This window comes from Patella vulgata, chromosome 9 (assembly GCF_932274485.2).
Source record: "Patella vulgata chromosome 9, xgPatVulg1.2, whole genome shotgun sequence".
In the NCBI taxonomy this organism is placed as follows: domain Eukaryota; kingdom Metazoa; phylum Mollusca; class Gastropoda; family Patellidae; genus Patella; species Patella vulgata.
The window spans coordinates 27,920,300-27,941,547 of record NC_065887.2 but is presented as its reverse complement, the minus strand read 5'-3'; the positions used below and the strand labels follow the sequence as shown (position 1 = coordinate 27,941,547).

Below are 21,248 nucleotides of genomic sequence, written 5' to 3'. Positions count from 1 at the left end.
TGATTGAGGGAGGGTCCATTTCTTTCAGAATGTAATTGTCATTATTAACTGTTCATTTACCATACATGTACATATTGAGGTCTAAGTAAATTCCTGAATTATTTTCTGCCAACTTCTTTTTCCGCCGTTTAATTGCAAAGTCTGTTATACGTTTACATCCCTCAATGTTCCCAAAACCGCCTAACCGGTGGGTTGCCAGTTAGTGACACCCTGACATTTTTGTCCAGTGAGCCCAATGGGTGTTTTTCTGGCAATCCAGTATTTTTCTAGTAAGATTGGTTTCCATATATACCAAATTTTCCATACTTTTATTGGAAATAATCATCCGATAAATACTTTATGGCAATGTATCTTTCATGTTCCATGTTACATAGATTTCAACAATAACAAATTATTTGCTGGTATTATACAAATGATACTATCTTTATTTTTTCAGGTCTGCCTGGTGGGCAAATTGCTGGAATAGTCATTGGTAAGTATGATACACAAACACACAAAAATAGATTTCAACAATAACAAATTATTTGCTGGTATTATACAAATGATACTATCTTTATTTTTTCAGGTCTGTCTGGTGGGCAAATTGCTGGAATAGTCATTGGTAAGTATGATACACAAACACACAAAAATAGATTTCAACAATAACAAATTATTTAAACTCCAAATAAAATAGGGGGCGGGTGGACTTTGGAATAAACTAATGTTAACATATTTTTCATCAGGTGTACTAATATTGTTGGTACTGATCGCTGTTCTTGGATTCGTACTATTCTTGTTCTTGACAAAAAAACGGCCATTTAACCGCGGTAACCCACAGCCAGTAAACAGCAGGTCTACAGCAGCTCTTCCGTCAACTTCTTACCTTGTAAGTATAGTCTTTTCTACTGATTTTGCCATAAAACGCTTATCAGACACACAATGAAGTCCGGGGTTTCGTGGATAATGGTGTTAAAAGGTAGGAAACTGTCGTTTTAGTATAGCCATTGATGCCTCTTCAACATAGAAGACCAGATCAAAATGATAAAATGGGGTTTAACATCCTATTTTTCTGCTCCGACCGAGCTAATGAAGACGGGCACACACCATAGAGTGTGCTATGAAATTTTGCCGACCTACTCTTTTTTCCAATTCCAACTGTCAAGGGTTCTTTTACGTGCACGCTAATGTACACACCTGAATTCTTTATTGTTCCATCCGAACGACTAGACAGTGTCCTTGTTAGGCCCTTCGTCCTGCACCTTTGAACTCCTTGTTACTGAGCCAGTGTCTTTCTCACTGAGTAACCGCGGAATCCCCAGGCCTGAGATATTATGTTCACATCAAACGACCAATACAACCATAATGAACCCTCTAAAGTATACGTATGTAACTCCATTTTGTCATGGGGATGGAAGAGAATGGTTTAACGCGTGTGCGTTCGATCATAAGGTGTGTGCGTTAGATCATAAGCAGTTTTGATTCCCAGCTTGTATGTGACAAGGTAAAGGGTAGCCTGTACAGCCCCGGTTTCCTTCCAGCGATTCATTGAAATGACCTAGTTTGTATCGCTTGGGCGTTAAATATTACTTCTCTCTTTCTTTCTCCTTTTCATTTTGTCATGAGGTGTAAGGGGGTAGGCACGGATTTTTTTAGGATAATATTTACTGTGCGCTGAACGTAGGGAGATGAGTGTGATTTTTGTTGTTAATTGAGCTTACTAGACTTTCAAAGAGTCTGTTGTTCTTGTAAATAACAAATTATAATAAATTATAATTTTACCGTTTGGCATATCGTATGAGCCTTCTGATATTTTGATAGAATAATGTATATTGTATGAGATTTCTGATATTTGACAGAATAATGCATATCGTGTGGAAGATGATGATCTATATCTCTATGGTGGAATGGATTTCGGTACAAGCCAGTCGTGGCAGATTCCTCATGAGCACCTTGCACTCCTTGGAACCATCACTGTCGGCAAATTCGCCAAAATTTATCAAGCCAGGATTTGGTCTCGTCCTGATATGGTTGTTGCTAAAATGCTTAAAGGTAAGGCAGTTATTTTATTTGAAGTTGTGAAGAAAGATGAAAAAAAACCACGACCTCATATTTGAACAAATATGACGAAGAAGTATATTATAATATGAACTTATTAAACAGGCATTATATTATGTAAGAGCTAAATATGCCTATTGAAGATTTTTCTGACATAAAATGTTACTTAGACATTTATTCACATGACACAACCATAATGAACTATTCTGTGGACTTGCCAATCGAGAAAATGAACTGCGAATCCGCTAATTCAGGCTATTTTTCAAACTTAACTTAAAACATTCATAATTTCGCTCAGAATAAAACAATTTGAAATTCTCAATATATACATTTTTCATTAGAAAGCAGGGGACTATTAAAATGGGTTCGTCCGTCTGTCTGTCTGTCCGTCACACTTTTTGGGACACAATAACCTTTTCTAATTGAGCTAGAATGTTCAAACTTGGTGTAGGTGTTTATTAGGTGAATGCCTTGATGGAGTTCGAAGATGAGCTAAGCAATTTTATTGGCTGATACTTTGGGACACGATAACTTTAGTTCAAATTATGTGAAAGTGTTGACACTTGCTGTAGGCCTATAGTTTTATAACATCAGTAACTTGACTAATTTCGATAATGAGCATCTTCTGCTCAGCGTAAGCAGAGGGATAAGCAATTTGATTGGTCGAGACTTTGAAACACAATAACTCTCCGTCTAATTGAGGTAGAATGTTTAAACTTGGTGTAGGTGTTCATTAGGTGAATGCCTTGATTGAGTTCGATAATAAGAGAAATAAGCAATCTGATTGGTTGATGCTTTGGGGCACTATAACTTTAGTTTTAATTAAGTGAGAGTGATGAAACTCCGAGTATAGATTCATTATATCATTACCTTGACTAAGTTTGATGATTTGATTGGTCAAGACTTTGGAACATAACAACTCTGCTTTTAATTGAGGTATAATGTTTAAACTTGATGTAGATGTTTATTACGTGAATGTCTTGACTGAGTAAATGATTACCATTTCGAGCTAAAGCTATGCAGAACTAAGCAATTTCATTGGTCGATGCTTTGGGACAAGATAACTTTGATTCTATTTGATAGAGAGTGATGAAACTTAGTGTATAGTTGATAATCAGTTTGATTGCTTGATACTTTTGAAAAAAATAAATGTGCTATTAATTAATGTGTGTCATCTATTTTTTGGGGAGATTTCGGCGGGGGACATCAGCCTCACTGTTGGCTTGTTTACACTATTATAGTAAGAATGGTCAGCTTTTTATCTAAATCTTACATAATGTATACTACATGTATCTAAAAAAAACAATCCGAAACATTATCACGAACTTGTTTGGTTTTAATTTAGATAATTACACTGTCGATGATGAGACCCTAATGAGGGCAAAGGTCAATTATATGGCGACAGTAGTTGGTAAAGATCCCAACGTCTTGGAATTCATTGGTGCTGTCGTCGATAATCCAAGCTGTAAGTATTGTCTTATTCCTTTAGGCGAAGAGATTTATTCTGGTTACACACTCTCAGATACATGCTCATGAAAAATTCCATATTTTAGCCCGTAACCCCATATTTTGGCCCGTGCTAGTATTCAGAAGTCACTATTAGCATTTGGCAAGAAATATAAATATTATGAATAACGATTTGTTTAATATTTAAGAATCGCCATATTCTTAAGCCTGAAATGTCGAACATATATTGTGCTTGATTTTCATTATCCAGGACAGACTAAATTTGGATGGGGACTGGCTAGATATGGTATATGCTCTAACTATTTTTATACCTGTGGCATGTTGACCAATATGTTTGAGTGAGCCCTGAGTTGATACTAGAATATTGTAATTCATGTCAGTATGTTTGAGTGATCGTGTTAATACAAGAATATTGTAAATGATATTGTATATTGTATCAATATGTTTGAATGGAACCGGTGTTGATATTTGTTTAGAATATTGTAAATGATGATATTATATAACTGTATTTGCGTTGAACTTATATTGATATTAGAATAAGTTTGAGCCCAGAGTTGATATTCGAATATTGTAAATGGTATATATACTATTCAAAAAAAGTAGGGGATATTTGATTTTTAAGTGTTATTAAAGTCACCTAATGAAACTGACGAAGAAACAAATGACAAAATGAAATGAAGTTCACATTCATCGATTTATTCCAAATGATCGTTACACTAAGTAAGGCACAGACTGACCATTATAAGGGTAAAATGATACCCGGGGTCAAACAGCAAAGTTACCACAGCATCACAACCAAGTCAGTAACGGGTAAATCCTCCTCTGTTTGCCAAACAAGCATTGATCCGACGTGGCATACTCCTAATGAGACGTCTAAGGTCATTTTGGTCCAGATTGTCCCATTCCTGTTGCAACGCAGCAGCAAGTTCTTGGACATTGGCAGGACGTTGTTGACGTTGACGTAACCTCTGTCCAAGCATGGGGGAGAGGTCGGGACTCAGTGCTGGCCAAGGTAATGTGGTGATGTTCTGTTGTTGGAGGCAACCTGTAACGATCCTGGCCCTGTGACATCTTGCGTTGTCATCCTGGAAGATGAAACGGCGGCCATGACGTCGTGCGAACGGCACAACATGGACTGCCAAGATGTTGTCCCGGTAGTACTGGCCTGTAACACGCCCTGCAACAACATGTAAAGCCGTTCTTCCAGCAACAGTGATGCCTCCCCAAACCATAACAGAACCACCCCCAAATCGATCATGTCTGATGACGTTAACGTCTTGGAAGCGCTCGTTTCGACGACGCCACACCCTCCTACGTCTGTCCAAAAAATCAACAGTGAACCTTGACTCATCTGAAAACATCACATTGCTCCAGCGTCGATTATCCCAGTGTTGACGATCCCTACACCAACGACGTCTTGCCTGAATGTGATGATCTCTCAAACAAGGGATCACGCGAGGACGTCGGGCGCGAAGGTGACCCCTATGCAGTCGATTCCGAATCGTCTGGCCACTCACTCTCACACCAGTGTCTGTTTGAAGACGAGCGCTGATCTGATTTGCTGTGATGACACGATTTCTCAAGGCCAAGGTACGGATAAATCGATCCTGGGCTTGAGTTGTCGCCCTTGGTCGACCTGAGCGTGGTCTGTCCTGTACAGATTGTGTATCACGGTATCTGGACCATAGCCTGCTTATGACAGACTGAGAAACATTCATCGTCCGCGCCACAACCGCCTGTGTTGTGCCGATCTGTGGCATGCCAAGGGCACGTAACCTTTCATTTTGGGTAAGCCGACGCATATCAAAATTTGTTTTCTGGTCACTAAAACAATTAAACTGATGTTTCCACCCTGGAATTCAATGCCACAATGACTGTAACATTCAAAGTCAGAGTCGTGCAAATCTTGGGTTGGACCCCCATGATGATCCCAAGCATCACCTGCATTCCATGCGGTAGCTTTTGGTGCGTTTGGGCGTCACATGTAACTGGAAATGTTTCTTCTGTTAGGTTCTATAGTGACTTTTTTCGTAGTCATTTGCATATTTTAGTATTATGCCCCCAAAATCAAATATCCCCTACTTTTTTTGAATAATATATTATAATATTGTATTTTAGTGGGACCAGTGTTGATATCAGAATACTGTGAAGTCGGTCAACTAGATAAATGGTTAATACAACAACGTGGTAATGTCACTGATGATACTACTGAAATTCTGCAACGTCTTGCCTTTGGTATAAGTAAAGGAATGGCTTATTTGGCATCTAAGAAGGTTAGTGTACAAAACGTGAACTTGATAAATTTTTCTCGAATTACCAGACTGATAAAATGTCGATTTTGTGGTCCAAAAGTCCCCTTTCTTTCAAATTACAGACTGGGGCTTAAGGATGAACCCTGGTTACTTTCCAATTTTTCGGATTGTAAATTTTGAATTCCTTTTACCTTCTGTTCACATTTTAGTCAAGCTGGTAAACACATTGCAGGACAAAGTCCTCTGTGTCAGTTTTTAAGATAGGTTGCCGGGCAACGAAACATACATCCACGGCAGCTAAATCGTCCGATCGGTCGACAAGGATTGTCGCATATTTATTCTTTTGTAGGTAATTTGGGAATTTACGAGACAATTTCATATTGTTCAGATTACCATTTTTGCCGTTTGAGGGTTCACAAGGTTTTACAAACTGAAACAAGGGCTTTAACTCTGGAAGTAATTTACAGAAAATTTTGATTTTCAGGCTTTTTCGTTTTACTAATTTAAACACTGCATATAAATTTCATACAGATGGGATGATAACTTTTGTCATTCGAACGTTCACAAGGTTCACTGGCTAAAACAAGGGCCATAACTCTAGAAATAAGTGTCGGAAATTGCTGAAATTCTATGGACCTCCGTTTCACAAATTTAAATGATTCATATAAATTTCATACATATCGAATGATAACTTTCATCAATCGAGCAAAATTGAACAAAGTGAAACAGGGGCCATAACTCTAGAAGTATTTATTGTAGGCTTTGTGGTTTCACTAATCTAAATAATGCATACAAATTTCATATAGATCGAATGATAACTTATGTCGTTAGAGCATTCAGATGGTTCAACAAAGTGATACAAGGACCATAACTCTAATGCTGAAATTCAATAGGATTCTTCTTTTTACTAATTTGATTGGCGTACTTTAGATGTTAGAGCGTTCATGGGGTGCAACAAAGTGAAACAAGGGCCATAACGGAATGTAATAAACGGAAATTGCTGAAATTCTTTTTACTAATTTAAATGACAAATACAAATTTCATACAGATCGGCAGATAACTTTAGAGGTTAGAGCCTTCACAAGGTGCAACAAAGTGAAACAAGGGCCATAACTCTAGCAGTAGTAACGGGAAATTGATGAAATTCAATAGGATTCTTCGTTTCACTAATTTAAATAACGCATATAAATTTCACAAAGATCGTGTGATAACTTTTGGCGTTACAGCGTTCACAAGGTTCAATAAAGTGAAACAACGGCCATAACTCTAGACGTAATACGTAATAAACGTAAATTGCTGAAATTAAATAGGATTCTTTATCTCACTGATGTAAACAACATACAGTATATCCATTTTAAAACAATCGGATGATAACTTTTGGCGTTAGAGCGTTTACAAGGCTCAACAAAGTGAAACAAGGGTCATAACTCTAGACGTAATAAACGGAAATTACTATTGTAAACAACATATATCAATTGGGCGATAACTTTTGGTGTCAGCGCGTTTACAAGGAATTGTGGACGACGACGGGCGGACAGACGCACGGACGGACGGGGGCGACGGCAATATATGTACACGTTATCATATGGGCGTATAAAAATTGGGGCATAAGGCAGTACCTTATCGAAACTCAAAATAGTTTGAAGTGACCTTCAAATACTGTAAATCATGTCAAAAATGTTTAAAACATCGCATGTATCCTTTTTTAGTTGTTCCGATACTAGAGCTGTCGATGGACCTATGTGGTGTAGAACGACAGTCCATTTTTTTTCGACTGAAGCCCAGTTTTAATGTGAGCATATCTTAGGTGCCGTGTTGAGTTCATGACTAACACCAGAAATCAATTTTGGGCAATAATAACATCCATTCACCATTTATTACACAGATTGTCCACAAAAAACTTGCAGCAAGAAATGTTCTGCTTACTTTCACACGGGAGGCAAAAATTACAGGATTTGGGCCATCAAAAGTTGAACTTGAAGATAAAGACAGTTCAGCAAAGGTAAGGGTTACGAGACTTTGTGGCGAATGCTATGCTTGCATCGCGGTATACTTACCTTTCGGGAATACCCGTTACCACTTGACAACCGGCTCTACTGTGCCGCAATCAGCAACGAACAGCTTTCGATTCACCTTGACATCCGGATTAAAATTTGTGGACATTGTTCCTTCTGTTTTTAAAAAGCTTTGTATTGAAAGTTATAATAAATTTTTTAACTTGTATGAACTATTTATATAATTTTCCTAATTTAGTGCTATTAATTTTACAAATCGTGGAATGTTCCGTTGATCTGGATTAATTGCTAACGCATTATGATCCGCTATTATGTTCTTCATTAAACCCACTAACTCTCAAGATACTAACAACTTTTGTATATTTCAGGAGAGAATTCCGATCAAATGGACAGCACCAGAATGTTTGGGATCCCTGAAAAATGCCGATGTAAAGAGTGACGTCTGGTCTTATGGGATTGTATTGTGGGAAATATTTAGCTTAGGTAAAGTCCTGTTGCGTTGCCAGGGTTCTCAACGCCCGGGGGCAGAAACACCTTTAGCCTTGTTATTATCACGTACAGTAAAGCGGTGGACACACTAGCCGAATCGTTCCGTCGAATCAATCGGCACCGAATTGCAGCCGAATTCATTCGGCCGAATGAGTGGACACACTAGGCGAATTCTCCGCCCGATTCACCAGTCGATTGCATCACCGTTTACGTCACACGATTAAACATGGCAGCGACGTTGTCTTCAAACAGTGGTGATTGACTAATGAATTCTAAAAATCGGAGAATGCTTCGGTGAAGAGGACACACAAGGCGAATATATTCGGCCGAATATATCAAACAGGTTTGATTCGGGTGAATCATTCGGCAGAATGACACTGGACACACTAGCCGAATCATCCGCTTTAAACAATCTAAAATTGATACAACGGGTATTAATGGGTATTATTGGTCAGAGCCCAGAGGAACATGTGCGCCTATTCACCAGAATCGGATGATAAAATAGACATACATTGGACAATCATTATCTGATATGGGTGAAGCAGATGATTTAGATGTTGTAGTAAATGGAACCTGTCATTTGCAAAGAATCGGATGACACCGTCTAATTGGTCTTGGGTATGTTCAAGAGTGGTATTCGCGAACCCATAAATCATCATAAATGTCCGTTGCATCTTTAGTAACATTATCAAAAAAGACATTCTTGTCAGGTCTTCATCTTGGTACAAGCTGAATACAAGCTTAAACCTTCATTCACCAAGAATAACTATTTCTCAAGCTTCCAAAAACGGCAACTTTCCCGGACACATTGCAATTGATTGTATCTCTTCGCTAGTTGTATATTAGACGGACACAATTTGTGTAGCAATTGCATAATTAATTGATCCTTTGCATTTATAAGCCAACATTTTTGTCAACTGGTTGATTAATAACATGGTTAATCTAATGTATTACGTAAACTAGTGGTAGCTAGAAACAGGTGGATGATTATTAAATAAATATTTTCTTTCTAAATTTAAAACGCACTTTTGCTTAAATATAAGATAATTGTGTATTTATTTGCACCTTACAGGAGAGACACCATACAGTAGTATGAAGGGTCGTGACGTAGAAACTAGAGTGAAATCTGGTTACAGAATGTCCAAGCCTGAAATGTGTGAAGAATTGTAAGTATTCTGAATCAACAACTGAGACAAGAATTTCTCCCATATTATTATACAACTCTGCTATTGCTATGAGTAAGGAATCCAGTAGCATGATTAATAATAAGTGCGGGGGGGGGGGGCTGTACGACACACAAACAAATCTACGGACAAGACACAATATGCAGACATCACAAACAACAAACGTACATATCAGATCAAGTGAATGGATCCGGGGGCTAGTCGTAAGCGGCCACAGCGCTGTAGTGGACAGCCCTGGGCCGGTAATGATACAGACTTCACTCAAAAGGAACTATAAAGGGGATATTTCCCAAACGTTGTATAATACCAATACTAGTATGCGTCATGATCGGCTATTGACGGTGTGGGAATTTGTCTTTAATAAACGTGCATGCATAAAAGAGAGTATTCACAGTCCTATCAATGAATATCTATAGATATGCTGTCTGTTGATCTTTCACATAAGACCCCAACCAGTTCAGGCGCGCGTCCAGAAGCTGTCGCAGAGCATAGCTTTTTTCCCCTACATTTATAAAGATAACGTCAAAAAAACTGACGTGCGAAGTATTACCGTCGTTTTGGTTCACTCCACTGCATGTATAGCACCTAAATGAGCAGGAATATTGTCTCAGGCTTCTGATATTATCAAATTCGCCGGAAGTTCCCGCCGACCTAACGCCAAACTTGACGTTGTCACCATCTTGGACCCTTGCCGTTTCCGCTACTGTGAGCAACTAAGCAAATGAATGCAACTGAAAAGGGTCGACCTGAGCGCCTCGTACAACTCAAAGCAACTAGTTGCGGTCAATTGCACATGTTCAACTTTCTGCAACTAGAGGCAACTATTTGCAGTCGACATGAACGGTCTTACAACTTGTGTCAACTCGTTTCCAATGAAATAACATCACGTGAAAAGAGAAATGTGTCATGTGACTTTATAAATAAGCAAATGGAAGCGAACAATGACACCAACTTTTCAAATTTTGATGATTTCGACAATAATATATTAATAGAATTGTGGAAAAACCGGCCATGCCTTTGGGGTGCTTGCCATGTTGTAGATCACGTGGCGAATAAATAGATCACCCACACACCAGTATTCACTATAACCGTGAATATGATAGTGCTGAGACAGTATAAGAAAACAGAGGATTAGAAGAATGATATTATAACGGAATCGAGCGCCCCAGGCGCGAAAAAAGTTCAGATATGTAACCGAACTTTCAATTTTTCGGGACTGGGCCTGAAAATTTTAGTCATTGTCATGGCAAATGGAACCAAATTCTCGCTAACGAGAGGATAAGAAATGAGACAGAATCTTGTGGCCTATCTGTCAATTTCGCCTGTTTTGTAATTGTTTGTTTACCTCATTAATTCATTTAGTCTGAGACCGACTGCGGTGAGTACCTTTTTTTGAGACCGACTATTCTTTTGCCATGGGGGAAAAACATTTCATAGAACAACATACTCACAACATAATAAGAGTGACAAACATTTTTTAAAACATGACAAGCAGACATGGTTATTTTATACTATAGTTTTGTGTGACGTATGCAATTTAGGCTCACTGATTCACACAAATACATAGTATTTAGGATCTATTCTGGCATTGTTTGTTTACCTCATTAAATTAATTCATTGAGTCGCCGATGCATAATTTTGAGACCGACTGCAGTGACTGCACTTATTTTGAGACCGACTATTTTTCTCCCTGGGGGAAATTTAGTTCATAGACCAACATACTCACAACAGAATAAGAGTGAAACACAACATTTTTTCAAACATGATAAGTTGACAAGGTTATTTTATACTAAAGTGTTGCGTGATTAGCGTGACGTATGCAGTGAGCACTTATTTCGATACCGACCGCTCTTATTTTGCGACCGACTGCATTGATTTTGCGACCGACTATTTTCTTCCTGGGGGGGGGGGGTACATTTACGCCCCTGCTGACTGCAATTAGTTGCTTTGAGTTGCAAAGTCGACATATGCCCCGCTTTACGTCCATAGATAAGATCAATGTTGTGATATGTTTATTGTTTGTCTAAAATAAAAGTTAGTAAACAAACTAACTTTCGTTTAGTCTTTTGAAACAGAACATGCAGAGAGTACCCAAGTACATCACGATTAATATATTTGATAATCTTTGTAAGAATTAAAATATCATATTTTCAGCCATTATGATCTGATGAGGAACTGCTGGGACGAAAATCCAAAGAAGCGAAACAACTTCAAGAAAATCTCTAAAAAGATATCTGATACGTTTAGTGAGGGTCAAACGGACAGTTACTACTATTACCGTTAAATCATGTACAATGTATTATTTGTGTTTCCCCCATGTCCCTTGTGTAAATTTAATCAGTACCATTATAGATTTTATTTTGTATTAATTAAAGAGGCATTGTCCCCTTTAAGATACGACTGTGTCACTTAGATTAAAATAAGCAGGCTACAGCAGTACCGGGATTTTAATAATTAGGCCAGTTATTTTAAATACGATATTAAATGAAATTAATTTCACTTATTTTCTTGATGCAAGTGACAATACCTCTTTAAAAAATATATTTCTAGTTGTTGCCTGATACTATGATAGACCATTTTATGTACTTTTTGGGGATTTATATTTCTTAAATTTTAGACGATTTTAATAGGAATTATTTTTGCACCTATTATTATTACTCTTTATATCCATGTCCTTATAAGATGTTATCTTCACTATTGTCAAATTTAAAAAAAAAACTAGGCTGTCTTATAGTATGGTTCATATCTGAAAATGTGAAGAGGATTTCACGTTCCATTATTTCCCCGTGGAATAGCAGATTCTGGGGAGCACCAGGGAGTTTCCACACTTCCATCCCACCCCCTAAAAAAGTTTGTAAAACAAAAAACATGAAGTTAAATAAAAATGTTTATTACAATTCTGTTAATTAGTAGGGCAAATGGGTTATCGGGGTTTAAAAGATGGGGTAGGGGGAATGGTTCACAAATATTGATAAAATTTTAATCTGTCCTTGCTTGCTATGTGTATTTAAAGTATAAATTTATTTTGTCACATATATCCATGTTCACATTGTATCATTTTATTGTTGTTTTTGTGTCCATTTTAATAGTTTGCTCCTGTTATAAGGTTGCTAATATGCAACAGTTCAGCAGTTAAGCTTTTTCTTTGTGTGTTTAAATATACACTGTTGTTCTATGTTTTAGATTTGTTGCCCTTGTTTATTTATTTATATTCGTTGTCAATTGTCATTTTTATCTATTAAGACAAGTAGTAGCTAAGATTTTTGTTGTTCTTAATTGTTAATTCGGTTTGTCAGAAGTTGTTCTTTTTATCTATTTGACAACTAATAGATACGATTTTTGATGTTCTTATTAATTTTGTTAATTCACTCTGTAAGTAGTTGTTCTTTTATCTATTAGACAACAAGTAGCTAAGATTTGTGTTGTTCTTTATTTATTGTCTCCGTATTATTTTATATTTGTCTTTTATTTAATTATTAAAAGTCAACATCTGGTTTATATTGGAACACAAATAAATCAAACAGAATGTATAAACATTCCTATACACTCTCTTAAAATTATAAATTAATATTCCATATTCCGATCTGTTATCTATGCATGCCGTGAGTTTGATTTCACAATTATGTGTGCAAAGCAAGGCCCTTACATAGGAGGGGTGGGGGCTGGGGGCCTTTGCTTCCCCTAAAGCTGTGTAAACCATTTCATAATTTCAGCAAATAGAGAGGGTAGAATTATGTTTTTCTCAAGATATATTATAGGGTTTTTCGATCAAATGGAGAATTGAAGGGGAAATAAACATATTTTTTTTACATATAAGTTTATATTAATAAATAGTTATTTAGATAAAGTTTTAAAAGTATAAAAATTGTATTTTGAAATTTCTTTAATCATAAAAAAATCAACTGAGCACTGGCACTGAAAAGCAGTTATGCAGTATGCAAAGGGGGGGGGGGTCATTGAAACATTTGCCCTGGGGTGCTACGTAAGCTTGTGAGGGCCCGGGTGCAAAGAAGTGGGGTCGCTGTTCGACATCGAGGATTCTCCAAGCGAGTTATTGTAAACAAATAATATACCATTCGTTCAGAAACTGACCTGGTCTGGGGTTTTCATTCACACCACTGAAGTTCATTGTAGTAATAGTATAAATAAAATACATTAATTAACTGAATACGTTTTTGGCGTTTTGGAATTTAGTATGACCGACTATGACCCTGGTTTAACCCCTCCTTTATTGGTCATTTGGTCATGGTGAAATATCGCGTACATTCATCGGTCTTATAGGGGTATATACATCTTTTATTAGGGTCTTCAACATACACACAGGGCAGGCATTATAAATAAAACCACCAATCAAATGCGAAATGACCAGCCAATGAAATGTACGTCTCCAACCGATGATATCTACTCTTTGTCAACGCTTTAAATTTGTAAAGAAAAGTTTGGGTTTTAACCAGTTCTTCAGGTATGTCCCTCGCTATAAGTGTTATGACTTCACTCTAAATTTAATACTTGTATATTATGTATATTAATGACTCTAGCTCATAATGTGTTATTTAGAATTTTCTCACCGATTACCTTTTCCGGTACAATAACCATGACCTTAAATAATGCTCGAATGTCAAGACACTCTGTAGCGGATAATTCAGGAAATACTAATAATTTTAATTGGCCACAGATCACCAATGTTTTCCCTATTGATTTTAAAGTTAATTCTCGTCTCTATCTTTCTCGCAAATTTTCAGTGGGTAGAACGCCTTTCTACGACAGATGGAGCAACATATGGCACAACCTCTTGCTCAAAAGCACATATGAGATTCATCATGTAAAACTTGAGATACACAAAGTGGAAGTAGAGTTCATTAAACATGCAATTTTCCGCCATACATTTCATCCTAACCAAGCTCTTAACTGTCGTATCCTTCCGCCTCAAAATCATAGTATCATGAATATTAACCAAAACCTTACAGAAAATGTAGGCCTATATTCAAATCCTTTTCTTGGATTCTACACCAAAAGGGGACAAAGGGAAAGGGTGGGAGAGACTAAAAATAACTTTGGCCCTTGTGACGGCGTAGGAATAGTTGGTGAGCTGGGTCCAATTACTTAAAACTTCTCGGTTCGCAAGAACCACCATTGCTTACTCAATGTGGTGTAAGTAATGACAGAGATCTAAGAAACAGATTTGATTTAACAGTTATTTCCAACTCTTGCACCTTTAAGTGTAGAAATCAAAAACCTACCGCTTCAATTTGATATCATACGTTGCCAAATTCGAAATAATATTGGTAAAAACAATTATTTGGAAATTAATTACAGTAACGGTGCTTGACGACGATGTGGTTGCATTTGGTCTGAAAATATCAAATACTCAGGGCTTAGTTATTCATTAAACTCAGATTAATTATCAACATTTAATTAACAAAAAAAATAAATAAATATCAACGCTAGATTATCTTCTGGCTTGGATTCAATCGATCTATCAATTAAAGACTTGTCCACCAATTAGATCGTTTATAATTATTATATCTGACAATAGACAGGCTGGTATAGCCACCGTAGATTGCAGAATGGCGGAAAGTTGAATTTGAAAGAAATGTAGACCTGTTTTGTCAAGAAAAAGAAGTGAGGAGAGAAAAAGTTTACCATTTACTTAAGAGGTAATATAGATCGATGGAATTTCGATCCAGCATATATTTGTAAATACTGAACGGACCGTACGGATGATCTATTAGAAATAATTAAACTTTTACAGTATGTTTGAAAGGGATTCCTATAGCGCTCAAATCACGCACACGGGCATTTTATACGCCCACATTGAAATGTGGTCGTATATTGTCGTCGCCCCCGTTCGGTCCGACATGCGTAATTTCTTGCGGACGTTCTACTGGCTAAAGTTAATATCCGATTGACTTTAAATTTATGCACATGTTTAAGATAATGAGATGAAGAATCCTATTGATTTTCAACAATTACTGCCAGAGTTATGGCCCTTGATCACTCTAAAAAAATATTGTGGACGCTCTGGAGGCTAAAGACGAAACACAGTGTTTTAAGGTTATGAGACGCAAAATCATATCGATTTTCAGCAATTTCCGATAATTACTGCCAGTCATGGTCCTTGGTCACTTAGAAATATCTTGTGGAACCTTTAGGGGCTAAAGTTAATATTCATTGACATAGTGTTTAAGGCCATGATACGTAGACTCCTATTGATTTTCAGCGGTCTCTGATAATTACTGTTAGAGTTATTGCCCTTGATCGCCTTGAAATATCTTATGGGCGCTCTAGACGCGAAAGTTAATATCCAATTGACTTTGGATTTATACACAGTGTGTAAGGTCATAAGACGAAGAATCCTATTGATTTTAACGATTTCCGATAATTACTGACAGAGTTATGTCCCTTGATCACTTTGAAGTATCTTGTGGACGCTCTAGATGCTAAAGGTACATGTAATATCCGATAACTTGAAATTTATACAGTATTTAAGGTCACGATTTTCAACGATTTCCGATAATTATGGCCCTATATCACTCTAAAAAATCTCGTGGACGCTTTAGAGGCTAAAGTTAATATCCAGTTGACTTTATATTTAATACAGTATTTAAGGTCATGAGACGAAGAAGCCTATCAATTATCAAAGATTTCCAATGATTATGGTAACTGATATTAAATGATTTGTATGCTAAATGTTAGAATAGGGCAGAACTAGACGTCAAAAGGATTGTTACTCGTAGTGTGTTGTAAAATGTTTTCATTTCTGATAAAAGAAAAAAAAATATGCGATAACCCTTGTTGACTCCCTGACGACTTAGCTGCTGTGGGCGTATGTTTCGTTGCCTGGCTACCTATCTTTAATTATATTGTGTTTTGGTGTTGGAGGGTGGGGGATGTTTTGTTTTTTACTCATCCAAGTGTTATCTCTTCTAGATTGAGCACAATGTCTGGTCAGAAAATTGTCGTTCCTTCTGAAAACAGCAAGGGGGAAATCCCAGCTGTTCAGTTCAACAATTCTAAAAGCCAACCAATAGGTGTGATCGTATTACAGGAGTGGTGGGGACTAACCCAAGAAATACAGAATAATGCGCAGGACCTGGCAAAGCGAAGCAACTTTACTACGATTGTTCCTGACCTATACCGTGGGGTTGTTACTACCGACTATGAATATGCCGGACATTTGATGTCTAATCTTGATTGGCAAGGGGCCGTTCAAGATATCCGAGGGTGTGCCAAGCATCTAAAAGAACAGGGTTGTGCTAAAGTGGGTGTCATAGGCTTTTGTATGGGTGGAGCTCTGTCTCTCGCATCAGCGGCCCTAGTTACGGAGATCAGCGCTTCTGTGCCATTTTATGGCATTCCAAGTAAAGACCTTGCGGATCCATCCAGCATTAAAATACCTGTCCAGTGCCATTTTGGTGAACAAGATGTCTTGGAAGGATTTTCTGCCCCGGCCGATCAAGACAAGTTAAAAGAGTCTCTAAAAGCAAGCGGAGTCCAGTTCGAATTTTTTTCCTACCCTGCGGGTCACGCCTTTGCAGATTCCAATGGACCTAGGTATAATAAAGAAGCTACCGAGTTAGCTTTTGGCAGAGCTGTTGAGTTTTTCAAGAAAAACTTGGCATAAATATGTGGATTTAATTATATTTTAGCATGTATATGTTTTATTTCCTTTTATGGAACGACTTTACCCGGAATTACTAATCTAAAAGACTATACATTGACAAAGTAAGGAAGAACTTTAGCTACGGAAGTTTTTTTTGTTGTACTTTTGCACCCAAACGGAAAATAGTTTTGTTACAGACTAAGCCTGTGATTCAATATGATAATTATTATCCTAGCCCTTGATTACACGAATCTATTAAAATTATCAAATCTTTAATGTTTCTGTCAAATATTTATTCCGGGTATTATAATATGCTAAAAAGTCCCAGACCACAGCCTTCAACTTCACAATCGAGAGATGACTAACTATTGCCCAAATACGAGAGGAGCAAAAACGAAATAGTAATAAAGTGTGATAATGTTCCAAATGATCTTGTTACCCCTCATCAAAAATATCACATTTACATTAAGAGATTCAATTGAAGATCTATTGGATTTAATTAACTCCATACGTTAGAAATATTATCTAGATGCAAGAGTGGCCCCAAGTCCTAGTCGGGGAAGAGTGTAACAGAACAGTGAGGGCTAAACACTGTATTATATTAAATCGAACATTTTAATACAGTATAAATATCTCTGTATTAAAATGTTAGATTTAATATAATACAGTGTTTGGCGCTCATTGCTCCGTATTTATAATTTTTCGGAGCCACGGTGGCCAGGTGGGTCAGACGCTGACCCGTTAGTCTGGAGGTCGCGGGTTCAATCCCGGTGTATTGTGATTTTCTGGCGTGGTTTCCCCGTGTCAGTGGTGCAGGACGGATGGCCTGACAGCTGTCTAGTCGTTTGGTTGGAACGAAAAACTGAGGTCTCGTGTACACATTGGCGTGCACTTAAAAGATCCCTTGGCAGTTGGAATTTCATATAAGAGTAGGCCGTAGTGCAGCTGTCTGGGCAAACATTTTTCCTCATAGCACACTGCATGGCGTATTAAACCAGTCGGAGCAGAACAGTCGTACGTAAACCCCATTTCATTTCATTTATAAATATCACTCCATATATTGATTATATAGGTTATGCCAAAGACACATACAGATAGACAATGGCACAACAAAGAAGATGATGAACGAAGCTTTACGATCGGATATAATATTTTTCATTATCCTGGTTGGTGCATAAAACAAAAAAAAGTAGCAAGTTAAACCCCCATTTCCTTATTATATATATTCCGAATATGTCGGTGAATATTTTATTAAGCAATTTTAAAGCCCTTCCTTTTATTTCTTTACGGATTAAAATATGGAAGAAAAATACATTTATCTATGTTTATTTTAGAGCAACATGGTTTGCTCATATTCTAAAAGAATGCACTCGAGGTTATCTAGCACATTTAAGAATAAGTACGGTAATGAAAACCACAAGCTTCTGTTCAAGGTATATTTTTAAAAGAGACACAATACTTTTTGGGGAGGTGTAGTCGGCAACCTGCACCCTGAGTCTACGTTTCTTTTTTTCTTTTTTTTTGTATCTGGCTGGTGTATATAGTCCAAATTATCCAGTATAGTCTTGATGACGCAAGCATAATGTATTTGTTAATAAATTTACCTCCTCCACGCAGGATGCTACTTTTGCTTGATAAAAACTGACCCAAGAGCAAGTCTATAAATAAATCGACCAATCAAATGCGAAAATATCAGCCAATGGAATTTCTGTCTCCAATCGATGATCTTCACTCTTTATGTACGCTTTGTGAAGCATCGTTTAGGCTTTAACCAGTTCTTCAGGTATATGTCTCTAGCTATAAGTGTTATTTTATCACCCTAAATATATTAATACACGTATATATTACCATGACTCTAATTAATTTGGGAAATTATGAGTATTATTTAGAATGTTATTACATATTTTAACGAACGGGTACAATAACCTTGACCTTGCATATTACCCGATTGTCAAGACACTCAGTTTATAGAGGATAGTTCAGGAAATACTAATACATTATTTACTTCTCGGTCTTCAAGAACCACCGTCGCATTCGCATTCCTTAGGTGTAGTGAGTAATGCTAGAGCACAAAGAAACAGATTTGATTCAACAGATAATTTCAACTCTTGCATTTTTAGTGAAAAAATCACAAACCTATAACCGCTTCAATTCGGTATTCATATTTTTCCAAATTAGAACCAATATTTGTAAAAAAAAAAATATTATTTGGTAAAGGTGCGTGACGATGTGGTTGAATTTGGTCTGAAAATATCAAATTTCTCGCGCTAATATATGCCTAGATTGGTTATTTGATATTGAATAAAGAAAACAAAATCAAGATATCAACGCAAGATATTCTCCCGGCTTGGATTCATTCGACCCACAAATAATTAAAGACAGACCCATCAATTAGATTTCGCGAATACTTTAAGATGGCGGCGGACGTGTTATAATATCATGATGTAATCCAACACTAAAACTGACTTGTAGCCTACCGTGGCGAAAAGTTCAACTTGACAGAATCTGCCAACAAAACAGGTCTACATTTCTTTCAAGCTCAACTTAAAAGACAAAGAAGAGAGAAGGTGTATCCCATTTATATACGAGGAAACAGGGGTCGATGGAATTTCGCTTCATCATATTATATGTAAATTCTGATGGGAAATAAACCATTTTCGGACTGATATTTCTATTAGAAATTCAACATTTACAATAATGTCTTCCTATGGATTAAATAACTATCGGTGACTTAATATGTGTTTTTCGGTTTGAGTGTGGTTTTATTTTATGTATTTTCTTTACTAATCTAGATGTTATCTCTTCTAGGTTGAGCACAATGTCTGGTCAGAAAATTTCCGTTCCTTCTGAAAACAGCAAGGGTCCGATTCCAGCTGTACAATTCAACGATCCTAAAAACCAACCCATGGGTGTGATCGTATTACAGGAATGGTGGGGACTAAACCAACAAATACAGGATACTGCGCAGGAGCTGGCAAACCGAGGTAATTTTACTACGATTGTTCCAGACCTATACCGTGGGGAAGTCGCTACGGACAATGAACATGCCGGACATTTGATGTCTAGTCTAGATTGGCAAGGAGCCGTTCAAGATATCCGAGGGTGTGCCCAGCATCTAAAAAAACAGGGTTGTGCTAAAGTGGGTGTCATAGGCTTTTGTATGGGCGGAGCTCTGTCTCTCGCATCAGCAGCCCTGGTAACGGAGGTCAGCGCTTCGGCACCATTTTATGGCATTCCAAATAAAGAACTTGCGGATCCATCCAGCATTAAAATACCTGTCCAGTGCCATTTTGGTGAACAAGATGTCTTGGAAGGATTTTCTGCCCCGGCCGATCAAGACAAGTTAAAAGAGTCTCTAAAAGCAGGAGGAGTCCAGTTCGAATTTTTTTCCTACCCTGCGGGTCACGCCTTTGTTAATTCCAAGGGAGATAACTATAAGAAGGAGGTTGCTGAGCTAGCTCTTGGCAGAGCTGTTGACTTTTTCAAGAAAAACTTGGCATAAATATGTGGATTTAATTATAGTATATATAAATATATATACTTTATTTACTTTAATAAATATATACATATGCAAGTATATGTTTTATTTCATTTTCTGTGACGTATTTTCCCGGAATTGCAAGTCTAAGACATTAGCAAAGGAAAGAAGAATTTTAGCTTGGGAAGTTTTGTTGTACTTTTGCATCAAAGCAGAAAAATAGTTGTGTTACATAAAAAGCCTGTGATTCAAATGATAATTATTATCCTAGCCCTGGATTACACGAATCTATTAAAATTATCAAATCTTTAATGTTTCTGTCTAATATTTATTCCGGGTATTATGTGTAGGATAAAGCACGAGGCTGAGGTTATACTGGGGAAAGAAAGACTGAAGAAAATAACCTGAGAATAAGAACAACCGAGGCCGTCTGGCCGAGGTTTTTCTGTCGAGGGTTTTTTCTGAAGTCTTTCTTCCCAAGCATAACGAAGTCGAGGACTTTATCTTGCTTATAAACCGCCTATGTTTACATGAGGATTCCCAAAAATGGAAAAAAAACCCTACCCTGGAAGTCGTGGAAGAATAACCTGTTACAATTAAAAAGAAAAACTTTCAGAAGAATAACCCCAAATTTCCCTGTATATGCAAAGCCGCCCCCGACTATCGATCAGACCTTAAGTTATTCCGGGCATAGGATATACGCAAAGATCAAAGAGATTTGCCGTT

At 37.2% G+C, this 21,248-nt stretch overlaps 3 protein-coding genes across 3 annotated transcripts; all 3 read left to right on the top strand.

Annotated features, from left to right (window-relative positions):
- The first annotated feature begins 441 nt into the window (after positions 1–441).
- Positions 442–13,609, top strand: LOC126832114 (tyrosine-protein kinase receptor Tie-1). Its single transcript, XM_050562800.2, has 10 exons — positions 442–472; positions 566–601; positions 723–865; positions 1,836–2,028; positions 3,380–3,499; positions 5,620–5,774; positions 7,639–7,755; positions 8,137–8,251; positions 9,330–9,423; positions 11,596–13,609. Exons 4-10 carry the CDS (start codon positions 1,884–1,886, stop codon positions 11,723–11,725), a joined length of 876 nt encoding a protein of 291 aa, XP_050418757.2. The 5' UTR covers positions 442–472; positions 566–601; positions 723–865; positions 1,836–1,883; the 3' UTR covers positions 11,726–13,609.
- Positions 13,610–13,809: 200 nt separating this feature from the next.
- Positions 13,810–17,320, top strand: LOC126832153 (protein usf). The gene is made up of 2 exons (XM_050562854.1): positions 13,810–13,903; positions 16,372–17,320. The coding sequence occupies exons 1-2, from the start codon at positions 13,836–13,838 to the stop codon at positions 17,063–17,065; spliced, it is 762 nt and encodes a 253-aa protein (XP_050418811.1). The 5' UTR covers positions 13,810–13,835; the 3' UTR covers positions 17,066–17,320.
- Positions 17,321–18,743: 1,423 nt separating this feature from the next.
- Positions 18,744–20,834, top strand: LOC126832154 (putative carboxymethylenebutenolidase). The gene is made up of 2 exons (XM_050562855.2): positions 18,744–18,827; positions 19,853–20,834. Exons 1-2 carry the CDS (start codon positions 18,766–18,768, stop codon positions 20,544–20,546), a joined length of 756 nt encoding a protein of 251 aa, XP_050418812.1. The 5' UTR covers positions 18,744–18,765; the 3' UTR covers positions 20,547–20,834.
- The last annotated feature ends 414 nt before the right edge of the window (positions 20,835–21,248 follow it).

Coding starts and splice junctions, on each gene's coding strand:
- LOC126832114 (XM_050562800.2), top strand. CDS start 1,884: ATGGATTTCGGTACAAGCCAGTCGTGGCAGATTCCTCATGAGCACCTT. Junction 3,500..5,619: donor TGTCGTCGATAATCCAAGCT/GTAAGTATTGTC, acceptor ATTGTATTTTAG/TGGGACCAGTGTTGATATCA. Junction 7,756..8,136: donor ATAAAGACAGTTCAGCAAAG/GTAAGGGTTACG, acceptor TGTATATTTCAG/GAGAGAATTCCGATCAAATG.
- LOC126832153 (XM_050562854.1), top strand. CDS start 13,836: ATGATATCTACTCTTTGTCAACGCTTTAAATTTGTAAAGAAAAGTTTG. Junction 13,904..16,371: donor GGTTTTAACCAGTTCTTCAG/GTATGTCCCTCG, acceptor TATCTCTTCTAG/ATTGAGCACAATGTCTGGTC.
- LOC126832154 (XM_050562855.2), top strand. CDS start 18,766: ATGATCTTCACTCTTTATGTACGCTTTGTGAAGCATCGTTTAGGCTTT. Junction 18,828..19,852: donor GGCTTTAACCAGTTCTTCAG/GTATATGTCTCT, acceptor TATCTCTTCTAG/GTTGAGCACAATGTCTGGTC.